Here is a 24,270-nt window from a genome sequence, read left to right on the forward strand (position 1 = left end):
GAAGTGCATTCCCACCGAAAACTCGATATGCAAAATTTGTTGCCATCACATAACCTATCTATTGTATACACAATAGGTCGGTAAAAAAATATTTTAAAAGAATCACGAAAACTGTAATCAAATCATCAGATGTTTTTTTTATTTTAATGGTTTGATTAAAAGTACATAATTTGCTTCGTAATTCTTATGGTTTTGCTTTTTAAAAATAACGAAGTTTCTCAAAAATTACACTCCCTGTGTACATATACATTTGTATCGAACTGGTCATAGCTTAGTGTATTAATGAATGCCATCGTGAAAATCAATTTCTTTTTACTAAAATAGATATAAACTGATTATAACTGTTGTATTATGTGTTGTTAATAGGCGTGTTCTATAAAAAGCAACATTGTCTTGAACGTAAGCCATAACGATATTTAGGGATGTATTTAAATGAAAATATATATACTTATAAGAATTTTTATTTAAAAGATTATTAAAGGATATATCTATGCATGTGTAAATATTAATAAAAATATTTAATTATACTTTTAGTAACCTACTGACACTTGCAGTTGAAATAGAAGCCATTTCCCGATTAGAAAAGCCGAAACAAGATTTGCATGTGTCGCTTAGATCATACTTTATTGGAGAAAGGTTTTCTCTTATTTAATCGCCACCTTTGGCTATATATTTTAGATTGGTTAGAAGAAATTTCTAACCAAAAAAAGCCTCGCCAATCTCAAAAATCATTTGTTGAATACGTGTCGACTCTCCTGATTATCACTTTAGATTTTGAATAAGAGACTTTTTTTTGTGGCTTTTCTATCTGCGAAGACATTTACTTTATTCAGATTTATTTTTTCCAGTCGCGCATGAAGATATGTTCACTCTACCGGTTTTGTGCACGGCTTTTATTCGCAGAGCTGAAAGTTGGCCACAACACCCAGCTTAAACTTTCATCGATTTCTACTTGCCTTTTAAGGCTCACTCTGTATGTATACATACATACATACATGTGTATGTGTTCACGTATTACAAAAATTGTTTTTGTTACTTGTCCGCTACATAGTACAAATCTGCATACATGTTATTCACTCAATTTTCACCTCGTTCTTAAAGCTTAGATGCAAAAAAAGATCATATTGTAATATATACATATACATGTGCATGTACACAAGATATACATATATGTATAAAGGTGAGCTCATACTAGGTATGTACTACATAATATTCTTCTCACGAGATATATATGTACATAGGTACAAGGTAGAAGAATATTATGCTTAACTAAATATTATGTAATACATTTGTAAAAAAAAACTGATGGCAGAAAAATTAAAGCTTATTCAAAGTTTAGTTAGAAAAGCTTTATGGTTTGCTTGTAGTAGTTTCTGATTTTAATATACTTGTAGTTTATTGGGTTTTTCTGATGTTTACGTGCAATATTTGTGTTCTGCATCTAATAACACACTATTGTAGACTGTGTGTGTACAAGACGATTTAAAAACTTTGGAGGGAAATACTTTTTTATTGGATTTCGTTTTAATTTTATTTATTGCTCATAATTCTTATTCCATTCATTATTGTTTTCATTTTCTTCTTTGGAATAATATTTTTATAAGGCATAGTAAATAAATTATATATACATAGTATGTGTATATAGAGATCATACAATAGTTTTGTTTCGTACTTTTTCTTTTGTTTTTTTTTTTTCAATTTTTTGTGTTGTTTTTAAAATAATTTTTGTCAAATTGATATTTATGTTAGTTTGTAAAAATACGTTCAAGTATTCAAAATAATATTATATTGTAGGAATACCGTAGTACGGAATAACGTTAGAGTGGTAAACGTCAAACTATATCGCATTTATGTAATTTTTGTTGTTTTTATAAAAGATTTAGAAAATAAACTAACTTTTTTAATTTAATTGATGTTTCTATTTGCTTTTAAAATTATATTTAAATATTTTTCTAAATATATACATACTTAAATATAATATTTTACATCTAATTAATTTAAATGTTAAAAGGTTAATAATATTGTATTTAATGAATATAACACAATTTGTGAATTAAATTCAAATTTCGAAAAAAAATAATAATATTATTTTATTTTATGTACAATTAAGTGTTAACGATTTACTTAGGTATAAAATTTTAAATATGTTGTTGCATACATATTTAAAATAGGTACACAAAAAACATTTGTTTAAAATGAATACTCAACGGAATATGAATACTCCGTTAAATAATCTAAATTAATTCTTGATAAACTTAAAAAATTTTTATTTTTGAAAAAACAAATTTAAGTAAATACCTATATTAAAAATAAAAAATATTAAGAAATATATGAAAATATGTATTAAATACTACACAATTTTTTTATATTCCTGTGTTTTCTAGAGAAAAATTTTAATATCTTCAAAGAAATCAAATTTTGGGTGTTTTCTACTAAAATGGTTAAAAGTGTATATTTATTAGCCAGTGTATCAATAATCTCAGCATTAGTTTTAACAGGTAATAAAGAATTTAAATTAGAATAAATTTTTAAATTTTTAATAAAAATGTACCAAAAATACTAAATAATATTTCAAGAAATGTGATTATTGTACCTGATCAAGCTTTATAATATACATATATATAGCTTACTATAATTTACATAATTATTCGAAAATACTAAGTATGTCATATTGAAAAGTAAATGCAGTTTCTTATTTATTTATTATTTTTATGCCACAACGCAGAAAGATACTTTTATTGTTCTTATTTTTCCATGAAGTAATTAAGCAGCCTATAGATTGCACTTCAATTTTTAAACTCATGAAGGAAAACGTGGGAATTCCATTTTTTTCTTTAAAGTACTAAATTTTACTCAATATTTTGAATTTTTTGAAAATTTTTCGTATTAGAGGTTTAAAATTGTATAATTTTCATTTTTGTACATTTATTAATATTTATTTTTTCTACATTTATTTGTATTTATTTTTTTACATTTATTATTTTACATTGTAGCTATTCATTTAATTTTCAAGTTTTTGATTGTTGTTTTCTTTTGCTTCTTTTCTCAAATTTGCTTAATTATAATATGATGATTTCAAAAGTTAAAAAATTTTTACTTCACACATTCACATTCATACATACATATGGAAATTAACTCATATAAGAAATATGAAGCTAACAAAAAGTTCATAATGTCACACCCAATTAAGTAACTTAATTTTTTTTTAAAAAAAGCTTAAATTTTAAAACTGACTATAATTAGAATTAAAAAAAAATAAATTGACATAGTGCTTTAGTAATAAATTTATTATATTTCCTGTATTTCCTACATATGTATGTTTTCAACTTTCCCATAGATTAAGTACTAAGGGGATTAATTCGAACGGTTTATCTCGTTTGTTCAGGGTCTTATTTTTGTGATAACTTTCAATACACATAGGATGTAAGAGGAGAAAATATTCTAAGCAAAAGCAGAATACCTGACTTTTTTTTTTTATTGGTATGAAAAGAAAACTTCCTTCTATTCGGAATAAAATACTTTTTTTATTTTTTTCCTAATATATTTCGTACGCTACATACGCACTTTATTAAAGCTGATTTTCTTCTAATTAAGACAACAAACAATTAAAATTAAAATCTATTAAAATTAGTAATATTATACCTGACTTAATATAATTATCTACCTGACTTAATCTAGAATTTGGTTATTTATTTATATTTTTTTTGTTATTAGTTACAAACTAAATTTATACCTGTTTTAAACCTTAAAACTGGTCAAATAATTAATTTAAAGAGCCAAGTAGCCGCGTTACCATCGTCCGTGTTCAGTAGGCAGTCCTTGTTTGATTTGTATATCTGCATGCTTTCATGAACTTCTCTCCTGTGTTTTCCTTTTACCTCTTTTAATGCCTTTAAGTTATCTTCCGTGATTGTGTGATCCGTTTCATAAATATGTTTTGCAACCATAGAATCGAAAATCCTGTTAAATCCTACTCTCCTTGCACGTTTTATTTCACTTAAATGTTTCTTAAGTCTTGTTCTAAAGGCTCTTTTCGTTTGTCCTATGTAAAATTTATCGCAATTATTACAATTGATTTTGTACACACCGCATCTTTCATGTACCTTCAATTTATCCTTAGCCGAATTTAACAAGCTCCTAAGTTGATATTTACTATTGGCTTCCGATATCCGAATATTGTGTTTCCTTAGTTGTTTATTTATCAAGTTTGTACAGTGATGATCATAACTTAAAGATGCCCATGTTGTTCTTTGTTCTTCCAATATCCTGTCCTGTTTAAACAATGTGCTCATATTCTCCTGCTCAATTTTTCGTTTTTTCTTCCTAATGAGTTTGTTAATACGTTCAGTGGAATAACCGTTCTCCATAGCCGTGTCCAAAATGAAGTTTACTTCTGGTCTAAAGTCGTGTTTGTCCATCGGTGTGGTTAGCATTCTATGGATCATAGAGTTGAACGCCACCATTTTATGTTTCGTTGAATGGTACGAATCATTTGGAATGCATCTTTGTGTTGTTGTTTTCTTCCTATATATCTTGAATCCAATTGTTGCTCCAATTTTCCGTTTCTCCTGCTTGTGTTGATAAAATCAGAATACTTGACTTAAACCCCTTGGTCTTTTCACTATGGGATACTTGAAAAACATTACTTGAGATAAACCTGTTCAAATCAACACTTGACACTGTAACAAAAGAAAAAATAACAAAAATTAAAAAAGAAAAATGTTTTTGTTAAAAAAATACGCTTATGATAGAACGAGAAAAAATAGTGTTGAACGTGTCAACTCTGTGATAAAAAACATTCAATTTTAATGACTTTTATTAAGCATATTAGTCCTGCTAATATATTCGTTTATTTGAAATTTCAATAACACAGCTTTTTAGATATAGCCAAATAAATTTAGAAGTTGTATGGCAGGTACCCGAACAAGTACCCCGATTATAACCAATGTAAATAGGGTTCTGGCATTTACCATAACAAATCATTTGCGAAAATGTGGTGAACTACGCTTAATTAGTTTTTGAGTTATCGTTGGGACGGACGGATAGACAAAGCTAAATTGACTCAGAATTCGACGCTGATCGAAAACATATTATACTTGAGTCTATATCTCAGACCATTATTTCTTAGGGTTACAAACGGTAAGGCACATTTTGTATGCCTTTCGAACATACGTTCGTACGGGTATAAAAATGGACATGTATTCTTTCGAATTTTTATTTATTTATAGTGCAATATAAAATTTTATGGTTTTGAAAAATTGTTTTTCCTTAATTCAATGTTAAATGTTTGAAAACAATAATTTTATTTTAATTTTTCCAAATACATGTATGAATGTACTAACATGTGCAAGCACATGCCTGAATAAGTCATTAACCATTAATATGATTAGTGTTAGTGTTTCACTTCCGAAGCCAAAATTGAAGATAAAAGAGTTGGGTTATGTACATGTAAATGTGTATATCAAGCTATATGCGAACAAAGATCTGCTGTAGCAGCACGTTTTGCAAAAGATTTGTTGTCAAATAGACGACATAAAATTTTTTTCTGCTTTTATATTCATGACCTCATTTAGTAAAACATGTAAATCAAACTTTTTGACACCAGGACCAGAGCTTTTGTTGACAGCGCTAATTCAGTTCTACTGCAGTGCAGTTATAACTACAATAAGATCTCTCATAGTCAGAACTTCAAACGCGAATTTAACCGCATATAAAAGAAAATTTGCAAACAATTGTACATTTGTATTTGCTTGGATGTGTATACACATGTTTGTAGTTAAAAATTTCATATGTTTAAGTATGTAAATATTTATATTGTTTTTATTTTCTACAGTCTGCAGTTCATGGAATAAATAAAGATAAAATTAAAACAGCTAACCAAATTTTAAAACTAGTTTTACGAGAATACACTTGTAAACGAAATTAGTAAAAATAAAAAAAACTATGTATTTCGAAATAAAAAACGTTAATTTGTATTTTGTAAGTATAATTTTTTATAAAAAAAAATTAAAAACAACTCATGCGTGAGATTTGTCGTTTATATCTAGTTAAGAAAATTTTTGTATTTTGTATGAAATTGCCGTTTTCTTCGTTTTTATAAAATAAAGGCTCCTTTTTCTCCTTGTAAAGGCAAAAATTGATCAAATTAATTTTAAGTGCGGAGATTTTTCAAAACATCAATTTTATTATTAGCCTATATACTCTCCTTATATAATTACATAGAATTGTCAAAAAAATGTCAAATAAATTGTAATAGGCTCTGTTTACCTTAAAAGTGATGAAGAGAAAAGTTCGAACTGAAATACATAGCTAAGCTTAAAAGTGACGAACTATTTAACCCACATTAAAAAACCCAGTTAATTAGTTAATAATTAGGTAAAAAAAACACGCGCACAAAGTTGCTGCAATAATCGAAATACTTATTTGTGTCAATTTCAATTTAATTTAATTTAGCAAGAACCGAAAATTCATTTGATTATCTTGTGTGAAAAATGTTACACTTAAATGAAAATGAATGTATGGGTGTGTGTCAGGCCACCAAGTTAAAATTATTTTCCGAAATTTTGATTCGGAAAAAAATTACAAAACAATTCTTACTGTTGTAATTATTACAAAATAGTTGAGTATTCTTCGTGATTCTCATTTTATTTAGTACAGTTTTATAAGCCATCTAAATTATAATAATAATTTTTTGCTTTTTTTTCAATTTCTTTTTTAAATTCTATTTTTTATTCAAAAATTTTACTCTGTAATTCAGTACCCTTATTTAGAAGACTTACCCTTATTTAGAAGTCTAGGCTAAAAATTGTATTTTTTTTTCAATGCATTTTTCAGATGGAATTTACCAACCGATTTTTTTGAAATTTAAATTTTAAATTTAAAAAAATATGTAGAATCAATAGAGCCTAAAAAATTGACCAATTTCCTTCACACAAATAAATTCCGATGCCCCTTCCACATAAATTTCATATAAATTTGGAATTAATTGTTGATTTGCTCTCTGAGCTTGGTGGCCTGATAGATGTATATGGTATTATATGTGTGAATACGTAGAAGTTTTCATTTTTGTTTTGCTTTCATAATTCGTAAACAAAATAAATTCAAAAAATAATTAGAAGCACAATAAAAGCAAACAGTATTACTAAAAACAATTACAATACGAAACTGTATAAAAACCTGGTTTTAATCTATTTTGTTTTATTTTCCATACCAAGAAAGTATTTTTGGATTTAACTCACATTTCGTTTGTCGTTTGTAACAAAGCATTGCTACTTCAGCATCAGTCAACCTAAATAATGATCGTAACTCAAAGATCCCAAGTTAAAATAACTTATACAATAAAACAAAAAAGGTTTTTTATATAAAACTTACAATAAGATATATAATTATATATATCACAAATTATTAAATTTCCTATTTATTATTCAGATACAATTGTACACACTGTTTTAATGGTGATGGTTTGAGAAGGGTTTTTCCGATTAGAGACTTTGTAGTTTACTTCGACACTAAGTTGCCGTTTTCGGGCCATTACAATTAAGTTGTGGTGGAGGGAAGTTCCTCGTTGGATTTCATTAAGCGATAGTCAAAAGAGTTTAATGACCCCTACACATTGAAATCTCTTTATTCTTGTCTTGTTCGGATTCGCTTTGCGTCGCCTTTCCTGGAAAAATTCCCCTTGTGACTGTAGGTTAAAGCTCTTTGAGGAATTTCAAATGTTACAAAGAGCCCAAAGAGGAATTTCAGATGTCACATTTATTTTCCTTATTTTGAAATCGGAGCTCATATCGTCCGACATTCTGAGCAAGATTATCAGTGCGTCTTGGGAATAAATATCATAATAATTTAGATTTTACTATAACGAAAGACACTTTAAAAAAGCGCTTTTGACTTCACAACTAGGTTACGTTTTTCTTTTATTTACTTTTTTTTCTTTTACATTTGAATATGTATTAGTACCATAGATCTTTAATTTTTTTGCTCTTTTGTTTTTTATTACTAGAACTAAATTACAATTTATTAGTCATACTTAATTGAAGTTAAATAAAAAAAGAAAAAATATATACATATGTGCATACACTTATGTATATTTGAATATACTCGTATGTACAATTGCACCTGTATAATAAATAGAAAAATTCAATAATTTGTAATATGTATAGCTATAGATCTTATTGTAAATTTTATTATATAATATAGGGGTTTTAAGACAATAATATGGATATTTAACGCATTTTCTTTTTGAGTTAACAAAAATTCAAAAGAATTTCGTATTAATTTTAGTAGTTCATCAACAAGATTAATGAGAGAGACAGTAAAGTTAGGTCGAATCACAGATTCTCGTAGACCAGATCCGTCTTTGTAATGACAATTTCCAAAATTGAAAATTGATTTAAATTTACTTTATATCCATCAATCAAAAAATATAGAAATTATTTATCCTAACTCAATAAATTTACCTACCACTTAATTTAATTATTAACGTTATTTCTAAATTAAAATTATTTAAAATTATTAACGTTGAATTCACTTTTAACGGTATTTTTAATTTTTTTCCTTCTTTAAAAGTATGCAAAATCTTTTATTGCCTTTTATTAACGTTATATTGTTATTGTAATGAGACCAATTTTATTTACATATTATATTTTATTAGCGTAGTGTTTTTGTTAGAAAAATTATTTTAGCTTTTTTTAAGGAAAAGCACCCCTTTATGAATCACTGGTTTGATCCGAATTTGTTATAAAAATATTTAAGAAGGAACCTGTACCTATTTAGTTAGTAGCAAGTTTTGTACATACAACGTTGGAATAATTTTATTTAAAGTAAAATTTCACTTACAATTTAAAATTCCTAATAGTTTGGAAATCCCACACTGTAGATTTTTTAATTTTCCTTTATTTCTTTGATGAAATTAATTGGTCAATAACCGTTATAATTGGATTAAACTTTTGTATGTGCATCTGTTATTATATGTACATAAAGTACATTTTTACAATTTGTAAAAATGACGTATTTGTATTGAAGCTCTACTAGTCTACTATAAATAAACTTAAAATTACATAAACCCTACCTGCATACATAAAACACAGGGTGATTAAGCAACAATTTAGGAGCCATATGCCCATGGGTGGATGGCCAAAAAAGAGTAAAATTTTTGTTCGTAACAAAGTGTCAAATCAACCTTTTCTGAACTACAAAAATTGGCGAAATTTTAACATAACTTAGTTTTTTTACTTATAACTTCCGTTTTAAAAAAGATAGAAATTTCTAATTTACAGTTTTTTAAAAGGCAATTTGATAACTACGAACAAAAAACAACGCACTATTTGGTTTTATATGTTTTTTCGGAAATATAAATTTCAACAAAATTCCAATTTTCCTCATCTTATTTTTTTACTTTTCCAAATTTGCGGCAATTTCTCACGAAATTTTTGGAAATTTCCAAAATAGTGTTTACAGATTTTTGCCCAGCTACTTAAGTTTTAATTTAACTCGTTAAATGCTAAAAAATCTTTTATGATTCCGATTTGACACTATGTTCCGAACAAAAATTTTACTTTTTTTCGACCATTTACCTTTTGGTATATGGCTCCAAACTTGTTTCTAAATCAACCTGTATATATACGTTATTTATGAGTCCGCAATTAAATAAGCTGTTGATTAAGTGTTAACATTTGTGTTGCAGTTATCATAAGTACTCGTATATTGATTTTGAATAAATAATGAAATTATGTATGTAATTCACAAAACTTCAATGAAAAGTATCTTGAATGGGAATATCGACCATTAACACTGCATAACTTTTAAATGAAAAGTTAAACACGCATAGATAAATTTAACTCCTATAGTAAAAACAAGTAAACGATGTTTTTCTGCAAGACCATTAAATGATTTCATAAACTTTGTTTAGAAAATTACTTGTTAGGACAAGCGCGAAAAACGAAAAAAGTCGAAGGAAATTGTGGAAAAAAAACTTTGCCACAGCAAGCGCGTACCAAAAACCCCTGTTCTGAAATGTAAAATAATATTTTTATATAATGTACATATTCCACATACATATTTGTATAACGTATAATGGTGTGCATTAAAGTATATTAGCCATCGTATACATAGGTTCCTAATACCAATAAAATTGACTAAGAGAGTAGTCCACACTACAATCAGCATGTAATTTTTTTTTACTTATGATAAAATGTGTAAAATATTTCTTTATTGAGATCAATTAAATAATTTTTAAGAATTTATTTTAGTTATTTTAAAAAATATGTAAATATATGTGGATGTATTATATATATATATGCATAAACTGTTTTTGTTCAATGAATGTTACTCACTGTAAATTAGCAAATAAATTAATACAAAATTTGAATTTTCGTAAAAAATTAGATAACAATGTGTAAGAGTATACATCGAGAATATAATAATTGTTCTAATGAAGATGATTTAATTAAGATCACTTATGTTCGTGGACGGTATATACTCAAAGTATCAGTATCATAACATTGTGTAGGAAGCAAAAATTTTAAGAAATATGAAATGTGTCAACTACAATTTTCAATAAATTTAAATGATTCTAAAATTATACCTAAAATGCGTAAAAATTGAATCTTGTCAGATATTTTATAAAGTTGGTTTGTAAAGTACCATCTTTCCCTCGAACAAGTGAAAATGGGGCTCTTAAAAACAATCTTTCGTATTTTAAATTACATACACACTTTCATAATACTTTCAAATACCAAAATATTTCAAATGGTTGCATATATTTAGGAACAGGAAATTAAAAGAGGCGTTAACATAGTGGTGGAATTCAAGGGTAAATTGTGTGAGTTAAGATAAATAATTACATTTTTTGATAGCATTAACCGTCAGCTTTCTGCATTTGTAGAATAATAAGATTGTCGTCCAACTTTAAGTGAAAGATTAGATGCATAATACAATAGCTTAGAACAATCCAAGAATGACATTTAAAAAATTGCTTTTATTTTATATTTTGATATTTTGGGTCTGGTACTTTTATAATAACATTTTTATTCACTACCAAATTTTATATGGTTACTACTTTTGCGTAATTACAGAGCAATAATATGTTTGACATATACAAAGTAAACGTATATGCAATATGTAAAAAAAGAGGTTTTAACATTTAATTTCAACTGTCATTTTGTAATTTAAATGTTATGGTGCGATGGAAAAACCAGCTTTAGCTTCCACTTGCGTTTGCAGAATTTAAAAGATATTTGTTGTTTCGTTACAATAAATAATCAATAAATGGCATTTTAAGGGCTATAACTTCTGCTATCTCAATACTATGAGTGTTTAAGGAACTTTTAAGGACTATAATTTTTAGGGGGGAAAAGATAGATAACAACTTTTACGAAAATAAGATACTAGTAAAGATCTATTTATATATAAAATTTGAATTGTGTATCTTAAAATGTGTAGAAGTTCGTCCATGGACGGGCGAAAAGGAAAAATTCCGAAAAAAAGATTAAGATATTAATTATGAACGGAGTTAACAATATTTACATAATGAATCACAACTAATATCTATGTATGTAATAATGTTTTTCATAATTATGTGGAAGTTATTTTATAAGTTAATGAAGTTTACTTTGCAAAATTTTTGATTTATTTTTAATGTTTATTAAATTTCCTGATTTTTAAGCTAAATTACTCCCAATTTATAAAGTAATTAGTTTTAACATTTGTGTGAGCTACATATTTCATTCTTGAAATCACATTAGAACGACTTACAAGGGTCTAAATCACAGCGATTATGTAAATTTATTTGCAATTCCTCACAATAAAACAAAGAAGTTTAATATTAATCGCTCAGAATTCAATCTAGCATTGATTCGGTGCAAAGTCGATTGGAATTAGTCATCAGTGTAGGTTGAAATTCTAGCAATCGAACTTAAAATTTTTCTATAATAACTTTGCAATTTTTTCTAAATTAGTGACAGAAATTTTAAACTTTTCCATATAAGTAACATGATTTTTAACATATCGATATATATATATATACACAGAATACAACATATTTAAATATGCATATGCATTTATGCACGTACTCTACGCATTGTGCTTTTTGTAATAGATATACATACATATGTATATTATTCAAAAATTGTCAACCTTGAACTTTGGTGAATTCTGGCCACAAATATTCAATGTTACCTCATTCAGTTATTTGTTTTTTTGAAAAAATTAAACTCTAAATTTAAAATTTTATTTTTAAATATAAGGTACATATTATATGTACATATTGTATGTACATATTTTGGATGCTGTTCATGAAAACTTTTATTTTAATAGTAAAATAAACCGGCAAACAAAAATACAATATTCGTTGCGAACGTTTTGTATTAAATTATTCCTTCGAAGCAATATTGCAGACAACCACTTTTTTCTAAAAAATAAAACTTCTATTACCGAAATCTAACCAAAAAAATCAGATAAAAGTGAAAATGTATTCAATTCTCTTTTTTTTGTATAATTCTTTCTAATTTCTTTGTACTCTTATATTTACGTACATATACCCCGATTATAAAATTGTTTCTCTATTAAATGGTACGGATCCACGAGTTTATCTATACTATTTCATTTATATAAATTGGAAGTGTTATTAAATTCATATTAAAACAGAAAAAACAGTAAATGTCTTGTCAGAAGATATTTTAGATGATCTATTTAACCGCAAAAATCCATTAATTTGTGGTGTTTACGCAAATTGTATACTATATCTATATGTATGCATTATATGCAAAATAAAGCAACTACTGTTTCACTTGAAATTTACATAAGGAAAATAAATAATCATGTATACATATGATAAGACTATCGTCTAACGATCGTTTAAAACGAATATTATCAAAATGATTAATTCAAATTAAACATATGTATAAACTCATATTTATATACGAACCTAAAATTGCACGTCATATTTTATGGTGTTATAAAATTTTAATTAGAGTAGATATAAGTTTTCTTTGACATTGTTACTAATAATTATTTTTAATATTATAATAATATTGTTAATAATAAGCATAAAATGAAAGAACATAGGAAATTATAGGATTCACGAAATGTAACTACAATTCCTTTTTTAGCAATAGAAGTAATATTTACAAACAATAGCGATCAATACAAATTTTATGTACAATTTACATTTATGCAGATTCAATTAAAAATCGTAAAAATAGTTTAAATAAAGTTGGGTCAAACCAATGGTTTGTATTGCAGCACTTTTCCCTTCAACAAGTGAAAATTCTGCTTTTAAAAACAGTCTATGTATATCCAACACACTATTAAAATTGTTTTCATTCATATACAAAACTATTTCTAGGATTGCATATATTTAGGATGATGCATACATGCAGTCTTTGAAATAAAGCAAAAATTAATATAAAGTGGGGTTAACATAATGCTCTATTTTAAGGGTTAATTGTGTGAGTTAAGAAAAATAATTATATTTTTTAATGTCATGGAATTTACCTTTAGCTTCTTGTGTTTATAGAAATTTGAAAATGCTTGCGGTTTCGGAAATATAAGGTGTCAAAAACTCAAATTTTACAAATTTCAAGAGGCCATAACTTGAGAGGGGGTGGAGATGGAAAAAAATTTTATTCTAACGAAATGAACTACTTGTTAATGTCTAAAAGCCCCTAAAATTTCAAGCTTCTACAGGCTGGGGTCTAGAAGAAAAGCGACATCAAAAATTTGGAAAAAAAGGACTTTAGATAACGGTAAATTTGAACGGCCATTTTGTTTTTCTAAAATTTAACTATAGTATACCGCAGTAGGGGAAGCAAGCCACTGCCTTTCTGCGTTTGAAAAATTTCAAAAATGCTTATGGTTTCATTGCAACAAATAGTTAAAATAGGCCATTTTTAGTGCTTTGGGGGGGTATAACTTCTAGAGGGGGGGAGATAGGTAAAAAGTTTGTTCTACAAAAATAAGTTTCTAGTAAAGATCTATGTACGTATTAAATTTCAGCTTTCTATCTTTAAGAATGTAGAAGTTTTGTAAACAGACACACGGACAGACGGACGGACGGACGGACGGACGGACGGACGGACGGACGGACGGACGGACGGACGGACGGACGGACGGACGGACGGACGGACGGACGGACGGACGGACAGAGTGAAACTAATAAGCACTTTTTTTCAAAATTTTTTTGGAAAAGTGCTAAAAAGTGGAAAAAGGATATGTGTATCTATGGCGTCGATGTAATGGTTATTCAACAAAAAAAAAACATAAAATCCCAATTACAGCAATTATGTTTAATGTTTTAAAAAAATTTAATTGTATAAAAGCACGAAATATAAAAATACAAACAATAATGCACGTAGCATATTGACTTTAGTCATGATTTGATTTCTATATTATTCAGAGACCCAACACTTAAAAAAAAATCGAAGGTGGCCAGCATATTTTTAAGCGTATTATAAATTCATAAAATACGATATGCATGTACCTTCGAACGCAAAATAAGTACAACACATAATAAAACCTTGCACAAGAGTTGAAGAAACTATGGTGAAAACGCTTTACGTAAACAAATTTTAAACTTATGTAGGAAACTAATAGGAAATCGGTTTGTGTAGTTTGGTTTCCAAGAAAAATTGATTTCCAGCATTTATTATACCCTGCACTTCGTGAAGGGTATATTAACTTTGGTATGGAGTTTGTAACTATTTGAAGGAGTCATCTGCGGTATGGACATATATATATATTCTTGCTCAGACGACACCAAACTTTCACAAGTTTTTTCTTTTGTGCCAAGGACGAACCCTATTGTTATTGGACTAAGTCGGACAACAGGTTCGGGTAGCTGCCATACCAAGAGTTTATTTTAAATATTTCAAAAACTAATAAAGCTATAAATATAAAATTTTGTATACGTGTGTCCAATTATATTCTACACATGCTTTAAAAATTATAATGGGATAGCTGCACCGGTTCGGGTGGCTGCCATACAACTTCAACAGATTCATGAAACTTGGCAGTCGGATGTCCAATTATAGGTCAGACATGTCCGTGAAGTTTCTATAGAATGATTTCACAGGTTCACATATACTAATTTATAGAAATGTATTTATAGAAATGTAAATTCACATATACTAATTTATAGTACAGATTAAAAATTAACAATAAAGTCAGATTTGTTAAATGTTACGTGTTCTAAAATTTGTTTACAAGATTGTGTTTTAAAAAAACTTTTTGCAAAAAGAAATTTAAAATTTCTATTCAATTTCAATTAACTGATTTTTTTTCTCTTTCTAGCTAATGCATTAAAATGTTGGCGGTGTTCATCAGATGCAACAAATGGTGCATTTTGTTCTGATCCCTTTGACCCGGAAATAATTACCGACCAACAAAAATATTGGAGCTATGTAAATTGTACATATCCATACAACTTTAATCAGCAATCAGCAAATGTCATCAGACCAGTCTGCAAAAAATTAGTACAAGAAAGTGAGTAAATAAAGTGGGTCAAACCAGTGGTTTATAATGTAGCACATTTCCTTTCAACTAGTGAAAATACTGCTTTTAAAAACAATTTATGTACATGTACCTGCTACACTATTAAAATTTCTTTCATTCATACACGAAATTATTTTAAGGATTGCATACATTTAGGGTAAACTATTTGTGCAGTCTTTGAAATAAAGCAAAATTAAGTTTAAAGAGATGTTAACATAATGCCCGATTTTAAGGATTAATTAATAATTAACCCTCAAAATCAACCATAAATAATTATATTTTTTAATCGCATTGAATTTTCCGTTGACTTTCTGCAAATAGAAATTTAAAAAACTTGCGGTTTCGAAAATATAAGATACGAGGGCGATAACTTGAAAATAAATTTCGAGAGGCAATAACTTGAGAGAGGGTGGAGGCGAGAAAAAATTTTTTTCCAACGAAATGAACTATTTATTATGTTAAAATTTCAAACCTTTACCTGTGGTTTATAAGAAAAACGACTTCAAAAATTTAAAAAAAAAACGAATTTGAATAACGGTAAATTTTAACGGCCATTTTGTTTTTTAGAGTTCGAATATAGTATGCCGTGGTAGAAGAAGCCAAAATTTTTATTGTGTTTTGTATTTTTAAATATGTAAATCGTTTGTATTTAACAAAATGTTAGTATTGCTTTTGTTATTCTTTTGAAAGTAATCACTAAATCCGTAAATTTGCATTGTTATTAGAAACTTTATTTCCTTGTTCAATCATCAATACTCTCACAATTCATAAAATGAAGTATGAAATAAGTACATATACTATTATGTAAATATATGTATATAATTGTGATAAACATTTACTATTTTTATATTTATTGCGTTTGGTTTCAATTTTAAACTAACATCAAGTTATTAAGACAAAAAGACGTCCATCCAGACATCTTTATTTTCATTATAGGAGTCTATGTAAACGAATTTTAACATATAAATTTTAAAAAACTAAACGAAAACGTCTAGTCTAGATATTTACATAGAAAATATTTTGTGTATATTATGTCAGTATGAAATTTTTTATATTAATTAATAACATATTGGTGTTTTGAACATTGTGAAGTGAGTTTGATGTTTTTATACTTTATGTTCTTGAAAGCTCTAAGCATAGAAATATATTCGCAAAGTCTGTTATTTTAGTGCTGCTTGATGCTGTTTGTATGCTATCATAAAAATATTATTATACAATTACTTAATTTTTTTTTATTGATATTTCAAATGTGCAACATAAATTCTAAATTCAATGCTCTGTAATATACATATATATGTGTACATATGCACATTGTAGGCGTTTGTATATAAAACATCCGCTACAAATATTATTATATTTACACTTTAAGAGGGCTCAGATAATATGCATTTTTCATATTTAGTAAAAACTATTTACAATTTTAATTTTCACTGATATGAATTGTACTGTTTAATATTTTACAATTCTGTAACAAATCTATAGAATAATATTTCTTCTATATTTTCTACGATAATTATGGATAGCTTTTACATAAAACCTGCAAATCTTCCATTAGTTTTTTTTTATTGGTTGGTTCAATTAAAAAAAGTTTAATTGACGCGATTTGTAAAGACTTATGTGCTTTTGCCTTAATTATTGTGTACAAATAAAAAGGGTCGGTTACGCAAATTTGTTGTAGTTATGAAAGTTATCATAGTGAAAGTAGTATATTTTAAGGTCAATCAGATTTTTATAACATCCAGGATGAAAACCCGCAAATCAATCCGCAAGTATTGTGTGAATATTTGATGTAGTTAGGCCACTAATATAATAGTTTATATAACTCATATTTTATAATTAATTGCATATCTGCGGTATAGTACCTGCGTCAAGACGAGCCAAGAAATTTATTTTTCTGCCCTAAGACCTCTGTCGTTTTCTAAACCCCCTGTTACTTTGGTTTTGAATTATATCAGGGCCGCACAGCAAAAAAACTTAAACTACCAAAATATACTTAAATTTTGATTTTTGTTATCAACATAAAAAAATATAAAACATAAAAATAATACACCGTGATTTCACTAATGCGCCTACGACGTAAATTTTTACAAATTCCAAAAAGTTTAGTAAAAGGTCTTGACATTGTACACTTTTCCTAAATGCGTTTTATTCGTAGTGGAGACGTAAAATAAAAGTAAATCGGGTTCGAAGAAGTCGAGCACACTTTTCTTTTACCTTGTCATATTAATGTTGCCATAAATAACCAATTAAATAAATTAGTATTTATTTTCAGCAATAAAGTGCAAAGTTATTAAGTTTTTTTCCTAAAATATAGCATAAAAATGCAATGTTTTTAATGACTTAATAACGTTTATTAAAAATTAACATTTGCACAGAACTTTAAATTGAGCTTTTCAAACAAACGTCAAAGTATGTATGTAATAATATTGTAAAAATTGTGTTCCAAAATTTACGAAAAGCTTTAGTAGTTTTTTTTACAATGAAAAGGTATTGAAAGCACTGAGACGGTACTACAATCGTATTAATACCGTACTTAAATCTTTTTTACCATTATTAAATTAATTTTTCAAAGAAGTTTAGCGACGTTTTTCTATTACTAAATCTTCGAATTCGTTTACACAAATATGTGCTTTCGAAATCCTAATTGATTTATAGGCAAATAATTATAAAATTTTGTATTCTCTAAATTTTTGTTTTTATACGCAATCGCATAGCATTTCAATTTCAATTCTAAATATGAATCAAGTGTTTCAAAATCAACAGAAAATTGAAAAGTATATAGGTTAAATTGATGTCAACTATTAAAATCTAAAAATCTTCCTTCAAATTCGATTTTTAATAATTTATTCTGATTAGAATATTCGAAAAATTTTGAATTTATCTAACTGGTCTACTGTTTACAAATATAGGAAAAATTATTGGTATATAAGTTGATGGTATACAAGTCGAAACTTTGTATTTTTCGCATATGCATAAATTTGGTTTTTGAATGTGTTTTGAATGTGTCCCCGCAAAGCCTTCACTATGGTTCCAACACTTTCTTACTGATCTAAATCAATATTTGCAACAAAATGATAAGAATTAAATTTCAATTCAAAAATTATTTTAATGGTGTATATTGAATTGTTTACAAGTTGATATTTGATAGTAGATCAAAGTTTTAGAATTAGCTAAAAACATTTTATTTTGAAGCGGTTATTGTAAAACGCAAGTTTACTGCGATTTTAGTTATAGATTTATTTGAGTAAGAGTTTTTATTTAAATAAATATAATTATTTTTATTATATTTGACAAGGGCTTATGAAACATTTAATTATAATAAGCTTTACGTTAGTTAGAAATGAAGTTTGCAAGGTACACTGCATGTGGATTGAGATCATTGCATTCCAGGTATAGAGCTTGCTTGAGTATTTGTATTGACAGCCTGTTTTAATTCCACTACATTTTTCCGGATTTCTGCTAAAGCAAGTTGCAATTGAACCAAATTCTCAACGTTCAAGTCATTTGTTAAAATATCTTGCACTGCTAATGATTGCCCAGAATTAATCAGTGTACCACCTGTTTTAAAAAGAATTGTATAAGATATTGTATAAATTGATTTATTTAACAAAGATATTAAATTGTACTTGCCAGTAGGTGAAGAATTTTGACCTTCGTCATCATCATGTTCATAATCTGATGAAGTATAATCTTTAACTGAAGGTGATTGCTCTAGTTGTGACTGTAATTGATTTTTCTGCATAATAACTGAAATATCTTTTGCATTTATGTGGGGGTTCTGTTGCAAAAGTTTGTTTATCGACATTATTTGAGGCGAATGCACTGGTTGATTTGCCTGCGAATATTTTTGGGAGCTTTGTGACAGTTGAAGCGATTTGTGGGGATGATTGAAAGATATTAAAGGATTTTCTTTGTAAGAAAACTCATGTTGTGGTCTTATACTGCCACCTAACTGCTTCTGATTTATTTCTTGTTCTGAATAAAACTGGTGGGTTAATTGTTGGTGTTGTGGACGATTATTCTGTGGTTGATAAATAGCATGGGCACTATATGAGCCTTGGTCTTTCCTGCCAGTAAAAGATGGGTACCGTGTATTAGATGTTACCGGGTTTGTGATTGTTGGTATTGAATTAAATCCTTGATTAGTATGAATACTAGGATTTGATGTAATGCTGTTACCCGGTAATCTATTATGCGAGCCACCAGTTGGAGTGAAAGTGCTTGTAAGACCTGTGCCAATTATGAAACCACCGTTTCCGCCTGTTCCAGGATAGTACCACCCAACTCCAGGAACAAAAATCAAAGCTGAACCAGGAATATATATATAGCCGTCATCAGTTGTATATGGACAATGATGACAATACCCTGGCGGTCCAGGTGGTCCCATCGGACCTGGAGATCCCGGAATTCCAGGTGCGCCTGGATCTCCAGGATAGCCTGGTGCTCCTATAGGCCCAGAATGGCCACCTGGTGGACCTCTGGGCCCTGGATGACCTGGTGGACCAGGTAAACCTGGTTCACCTTTTTCTCCATAGCCCGGATGGCCCTTCGGACCTTGTGGTCCTGGATCGCCTACTTCTCCTTTTGGTCCAATAGGGCCAGGATGACCTGGTATACCTGGAGCACCTTGTTCACATGGGCATTTTACTAAGCCACTGCTCAGTTTATTTAATAGTGCTAATGAAAAATATAAGAGTTTAAAATTCTATTGAATACTTTTAACAGAAATCTTACCACATAAAATTATAAAGTATCCAAATATATTCATTTTATTTTTTTTTTGTTAGAAAATGCGTTTTCATTGAGCAATTTGAATCGACTAACACATTTTGCATTCTAATGCAGCTTTTTATAGAAAATTTTTAATCCAAAATCTTAAAACAGTTATCGAGTAGGAACAGTTAAATTTTCTGTAACATTAAATTCTAAATAATAAAATTTAGGGTCGTTATAAAATCGAACAATACTACATCATATTTTCTTTTGCTGAGATAAAACTGTTTCCAAATCAATTGTTGTTCAATTTTAAATTATAAGTCGCAAAGATAAGAGCTTCAACATCATAAATGATGTCAATACAATATATCGAAATAAAAATTATTACGTTTTATTTAAGTTTACAATTGACTGCAAAATTCGTAGTATTAACAACGCTTTCCGTTTATTTTCTGTTAAGTTACTAGAGGCTCACGAAAATTAAAAACAAAAATGAAGTACATACATACATAATTTATTTTAAACAACAATACTTTTTGTCGCTAAATTTAATATTTAAATATTTAAACAGCCACTATATTAACAAATCTGAACGATATTGTATTAAAAATGTACGGTATATCCAATAATGGTAATGTTGTTAATGAAAATGCAAAATCGCATATAACATGAGCAATAACTTTAATCAGTTTCCTTTGCATCGGAAATATAGCTGTGACTTGGAAAATACGTTATGTATTTGAAATTATGAAATTCGAAATTTTAACCTTTCGCTAAAATCTATTGCATAAATAAGCCGATCGCTTATTTATACAATATTGGTTCATTATCCGATCTTAAATTCGAGTTCTATTGTTCTTATAATTATTTTTATGTTTATCATTTAGGCTCGCGTTTATATGACATAATATCATAAGTATTACAATAGTATCACTAATTTTATCAAAACGACAACTAAATGTCAATAAAAGCAACGTAACCCGAAGTTAATGAATGAATTTTTCTGATTCGTAACAATAATAAAAAGTAACGTATTTTTACACCTATCACGCTTAAGAATTTTATTTTATATAGAAAAGCGATTTGATTAAATAATGGTTATAAATTATAATATTTTATTCATTTCAAAAAAATGTTCATCTTACCTTGTAGTGTTTGTTGCTTATTTAAATTGTATAGTACAAAATAGAATCTTCAATTTTTTAGTGAAAAAGTATTAAACATTAGTTATTATGTCGCAACTGCATCTGCTGCGTCCAGCTACCCAATTTTTTTTGAGTTGTAAATCGCTATATTATGAGACCGAAATAAAATCAGTGACAATTTAGTATTTTGTATATTTTTTTTTTGGTTTTGTGTTATCAAAAGATTAATGCTTCAGTAGTTCTTACTAAAAATTTCTAATAAAATAAATATTATAGCTATTGATTGATAGATATATACCCAAGTAGCTGGGGTCCAATTTTTTTGCATAAATCGCACTAAAAATTACTTAAATTTATTTACATACATCTTTATTCTTTACTCAAATCTAAACTTAAATTTTGAATATAATTCATATTTATTAATTCAAAATATGGTAAATTTTGGGTTTTGTTACGTATTTTGAATATTTTAACTAAAGTAAAAATATTCATTCAGAGGTTGTTTGCGCAATAGTAAATTTGCGTAAAAATAAATCTTTGTATAAATACATATACATATGTCCACACGTATATATGTATTTACATTTATATTTTTTAACATATTGACTTATTTATTAAGTTCATTAAAATTCTCAAAAAAGAGCTAAGTTACATGATTAAAGCTATTCAAATAGAAATTCTACAGTTCACAGGGGTAAAGTATTATTTCATATACGATCGGTTTGACGGAGTACTTTGTTTTATTTTGTTGGTCACGACGATGTTATATGACGTTTTTTTAATTATTTTTTTTTTTTTGAAGGTATTGGGATTTCAGTTCCACCAGAAATTTTTTTAATATTAAAAAATAATAATAATATTTATGAAATTAATTTAAAACTAAGTACATACTGCATTTTTATTATTTCATTGTTTTACTAATTATCTATCACATTTTATTTTGATTTTAGTTTATGGAAAAGTTGTTGTATCACGTTCTTGTTTTTATGAGGATATAAGTGAAGCGCCAGAGAAGTGTTATCTCGATAATTTTCCATCTTATGTAAGAACGATCTATTGCCAAACATGCCCAACAGATGGTTGTAATACCGCTCCAAGTGTTGAATCGTCTCCAATTTTTGCATTAATGTTAATTCCTATAGCAATTGCGAAAATTTTACTATTCTAAAATTATGATTTGCAATAAAATAAAATTTACAGCTTAAAGTGAGTAAAGAAAATAATTAAAAATAGTGTATTCACACAGCAAACTACACAGATGATTATATAATTTAGTATGAGTATTTGCAAAAGTTATAGTTCAGTCCACAAAATATTAACATACAAATTTTGGTAAATTTCCCATTTGAAAATAAAAAAGTGAAGATTTATAATTAAGAAGAATTTGTTGTAAATTAACTTTCTTTATAATATTTAATATTTTATGTATAATTTTTGCTAAATTATGTATGTATAATATTATTATGTATTAGTTCAAAAGTTTAAATAAAACGCAGTAGAGTTAATATACAGAAATAATGTAATAGTGTGAAAAAAGTGGCAAAGGAGGTTCTTAAATCCAAAATCAACAAATAATGAACGTCAGTGATGTGAGCACCGCAATTTACGATTACCGGTGTTTTATTTAATCGTATTTCAGTGTCTAAACACAAATAAATAAACATAATATTGAGTTTATTTATTTATAATACAAAAGTTTTTTGTTTATATAGTATTTCCTATGACATAAATCTGTAAACGTTGTAATATAATAAAGACCAAAAATCAGTTGCTAATATTAAAAATATTCGAACTGTACATATAAAAGCCTAAAATTAATTTTCATTTCTGATTGCATTAATTTTAGCTCAAGTTCCATTTTTGTTTTAATTACTTATTCCATTTATCTAAAGTTTATTTATATTGCATGATCCTTGTTTGTACTTACATATCAGATATTTTAGCATTTAACCTACACATACACCGTATTTTTGTGAAATTTCTTTCATTTGAACATTGGAGGCTCTTGGATGCAGACTTTAAAATGAAAAAACATTTCAAGATTATTACATCTACTGCTTATTTTTTTACATTTTCATTCAATTGCCATCTTCATATAGTCTAAATCGAAAGGTCAAAAATAATTATTTAATTCTTGTATGTTGATACATATATTATATGTATATATGTATGTATAATATAAAAAAAACTTACAAATTTAATTAATAATTTTGTATACATTGTGTTTGCAAATTGCACCATTATTATTTGAATTTAATTTGTTCCTAGTTTTATTAAATTAGTTTTAAATACAAATTTCCGGCCAAAAATTAAGATTTTTTTTGAAACTGAATATTATCTTGGAAAAGTTTATAATGTATATAAATACATACATACATATACATCTCCCACTTTAATTGTGTAGTTTGTTAATACTTTTGTGAATTTTTATTAACAGTTCCTTTTCATCTGATCAGTCGTTTTATTATAAGAAATTCGCTACTCCTCTTTTTTAAAAATGAAATTTAATCTTTATTGTACGTACTTACATATACACATCCATATACATTTAAATACCTAAACTGTATACATAATACCATATTGTAAAAAATTTTCAATTGTAATACTTTTTATGAAAATCTTAAATTGATGCTTTTAAACTTGGCAATCAAGTAGGTTTCTTTTAAAAGAAAGAAAGAAGTGCCATGGGAAAATTCTAAATCTAAACTGATTAAATGATGGTTTACCATTTTATGCTTGTGCATACACGCATATTAAAAACGATTAACCATATTTATATAATATAATAAGATTTTCTTTTTCCGATGTGTTTTTTGATGCTGTTTTATTATATAGCTTATAGCTTATACTTAATATGTAAAAAAAATTCAAATTTAAATGCCAAACTTTTGTAATAAAAATCTAAATTTTTTGAATTTAT

General features: G+C 27.2%; 1 protein-coding gene across 3 annotated transcripts; it reads left to right on the top strand.

Moving 5' to 3' along the window:
* Window positions 1–1,697: 1,697 nt before the first annotated feature.
* Window positions 1,698–23,516, top strand: LOC129608525 (uncharacterized). 3 transcript variants are annotated; one of them, XM_055520083.1, is made up of 4 exons: window positions 1,698–1,825; window positions 2,385–2,498; window positions 15,289–15,480; window positions 22,301–23,514. In XM_055520083.1, the coding sequence occupies exons 2-4, from the start codon at window positions 2,438–2,440 to the stop codon at window positions 22,516–22,518; spliced, it is 471 nt and encodes a 156-aa protein (XP_055376058.1). In that variant the 5' UTR covers window positions 1,698–1,825; window positions 2,385–2,437; the 3' UTR covers window positions 22,519–23,514. The 3 variants fall into 3 exon arrangements, with proteins under 3 accessions (XP_055376058.1, XP_055376057.1, XP_055376056.1); XM_055520082.1 differs by having other exon boundaries at window positions 1,707–1,852; window positions 22,301–23,513; XM_055520081.1 differs by lacking the exon at window positions 1,698–1,825 and adding an exon at window positions 1,890–2,011 and having other exon boundaries at window positions 22,301–23,516.
* The last annotated feature ends 754 nt before the right edge of the window (window positions 23,517–24,270 follow it).

This window comes from Condylostylus longicornis, unplaced genomic scaffold, assembly GCF_029603195.1.
Source record: "Condylostylus longicornis isolate FDR11 unplaced genomic scaffold, ASM2960319v2 ptg000031l, whole genome shotgun sequence".
NCBI classification, from domain to species: Eukaryota; Metazoa; Arthropoda; class Insecta; order Diptera; family Dolichopodidae; genus Condylostylus; species Condylostylus longicornis.

Bases quoted from the DNA above. Each gene is read 5' to 3' on its own strand.
- LOC129608525 (XM_055520081.1), top strand. The intron at 2,499-15,288 runs GTAATAAAGAAT...TTCTCTTTCTAG, and splicing joins CTCAGCATTAGTTTTAACAG to CTAATGCATTAAAATGTTGG. The intron at 15,481-22,300 runs GTGAGTAAATAA...TTTTGATTTTAG, and splicing joins CAAAAAATTAGTACAAGAAA to TTTATGGAAAAGTTGTTGTA.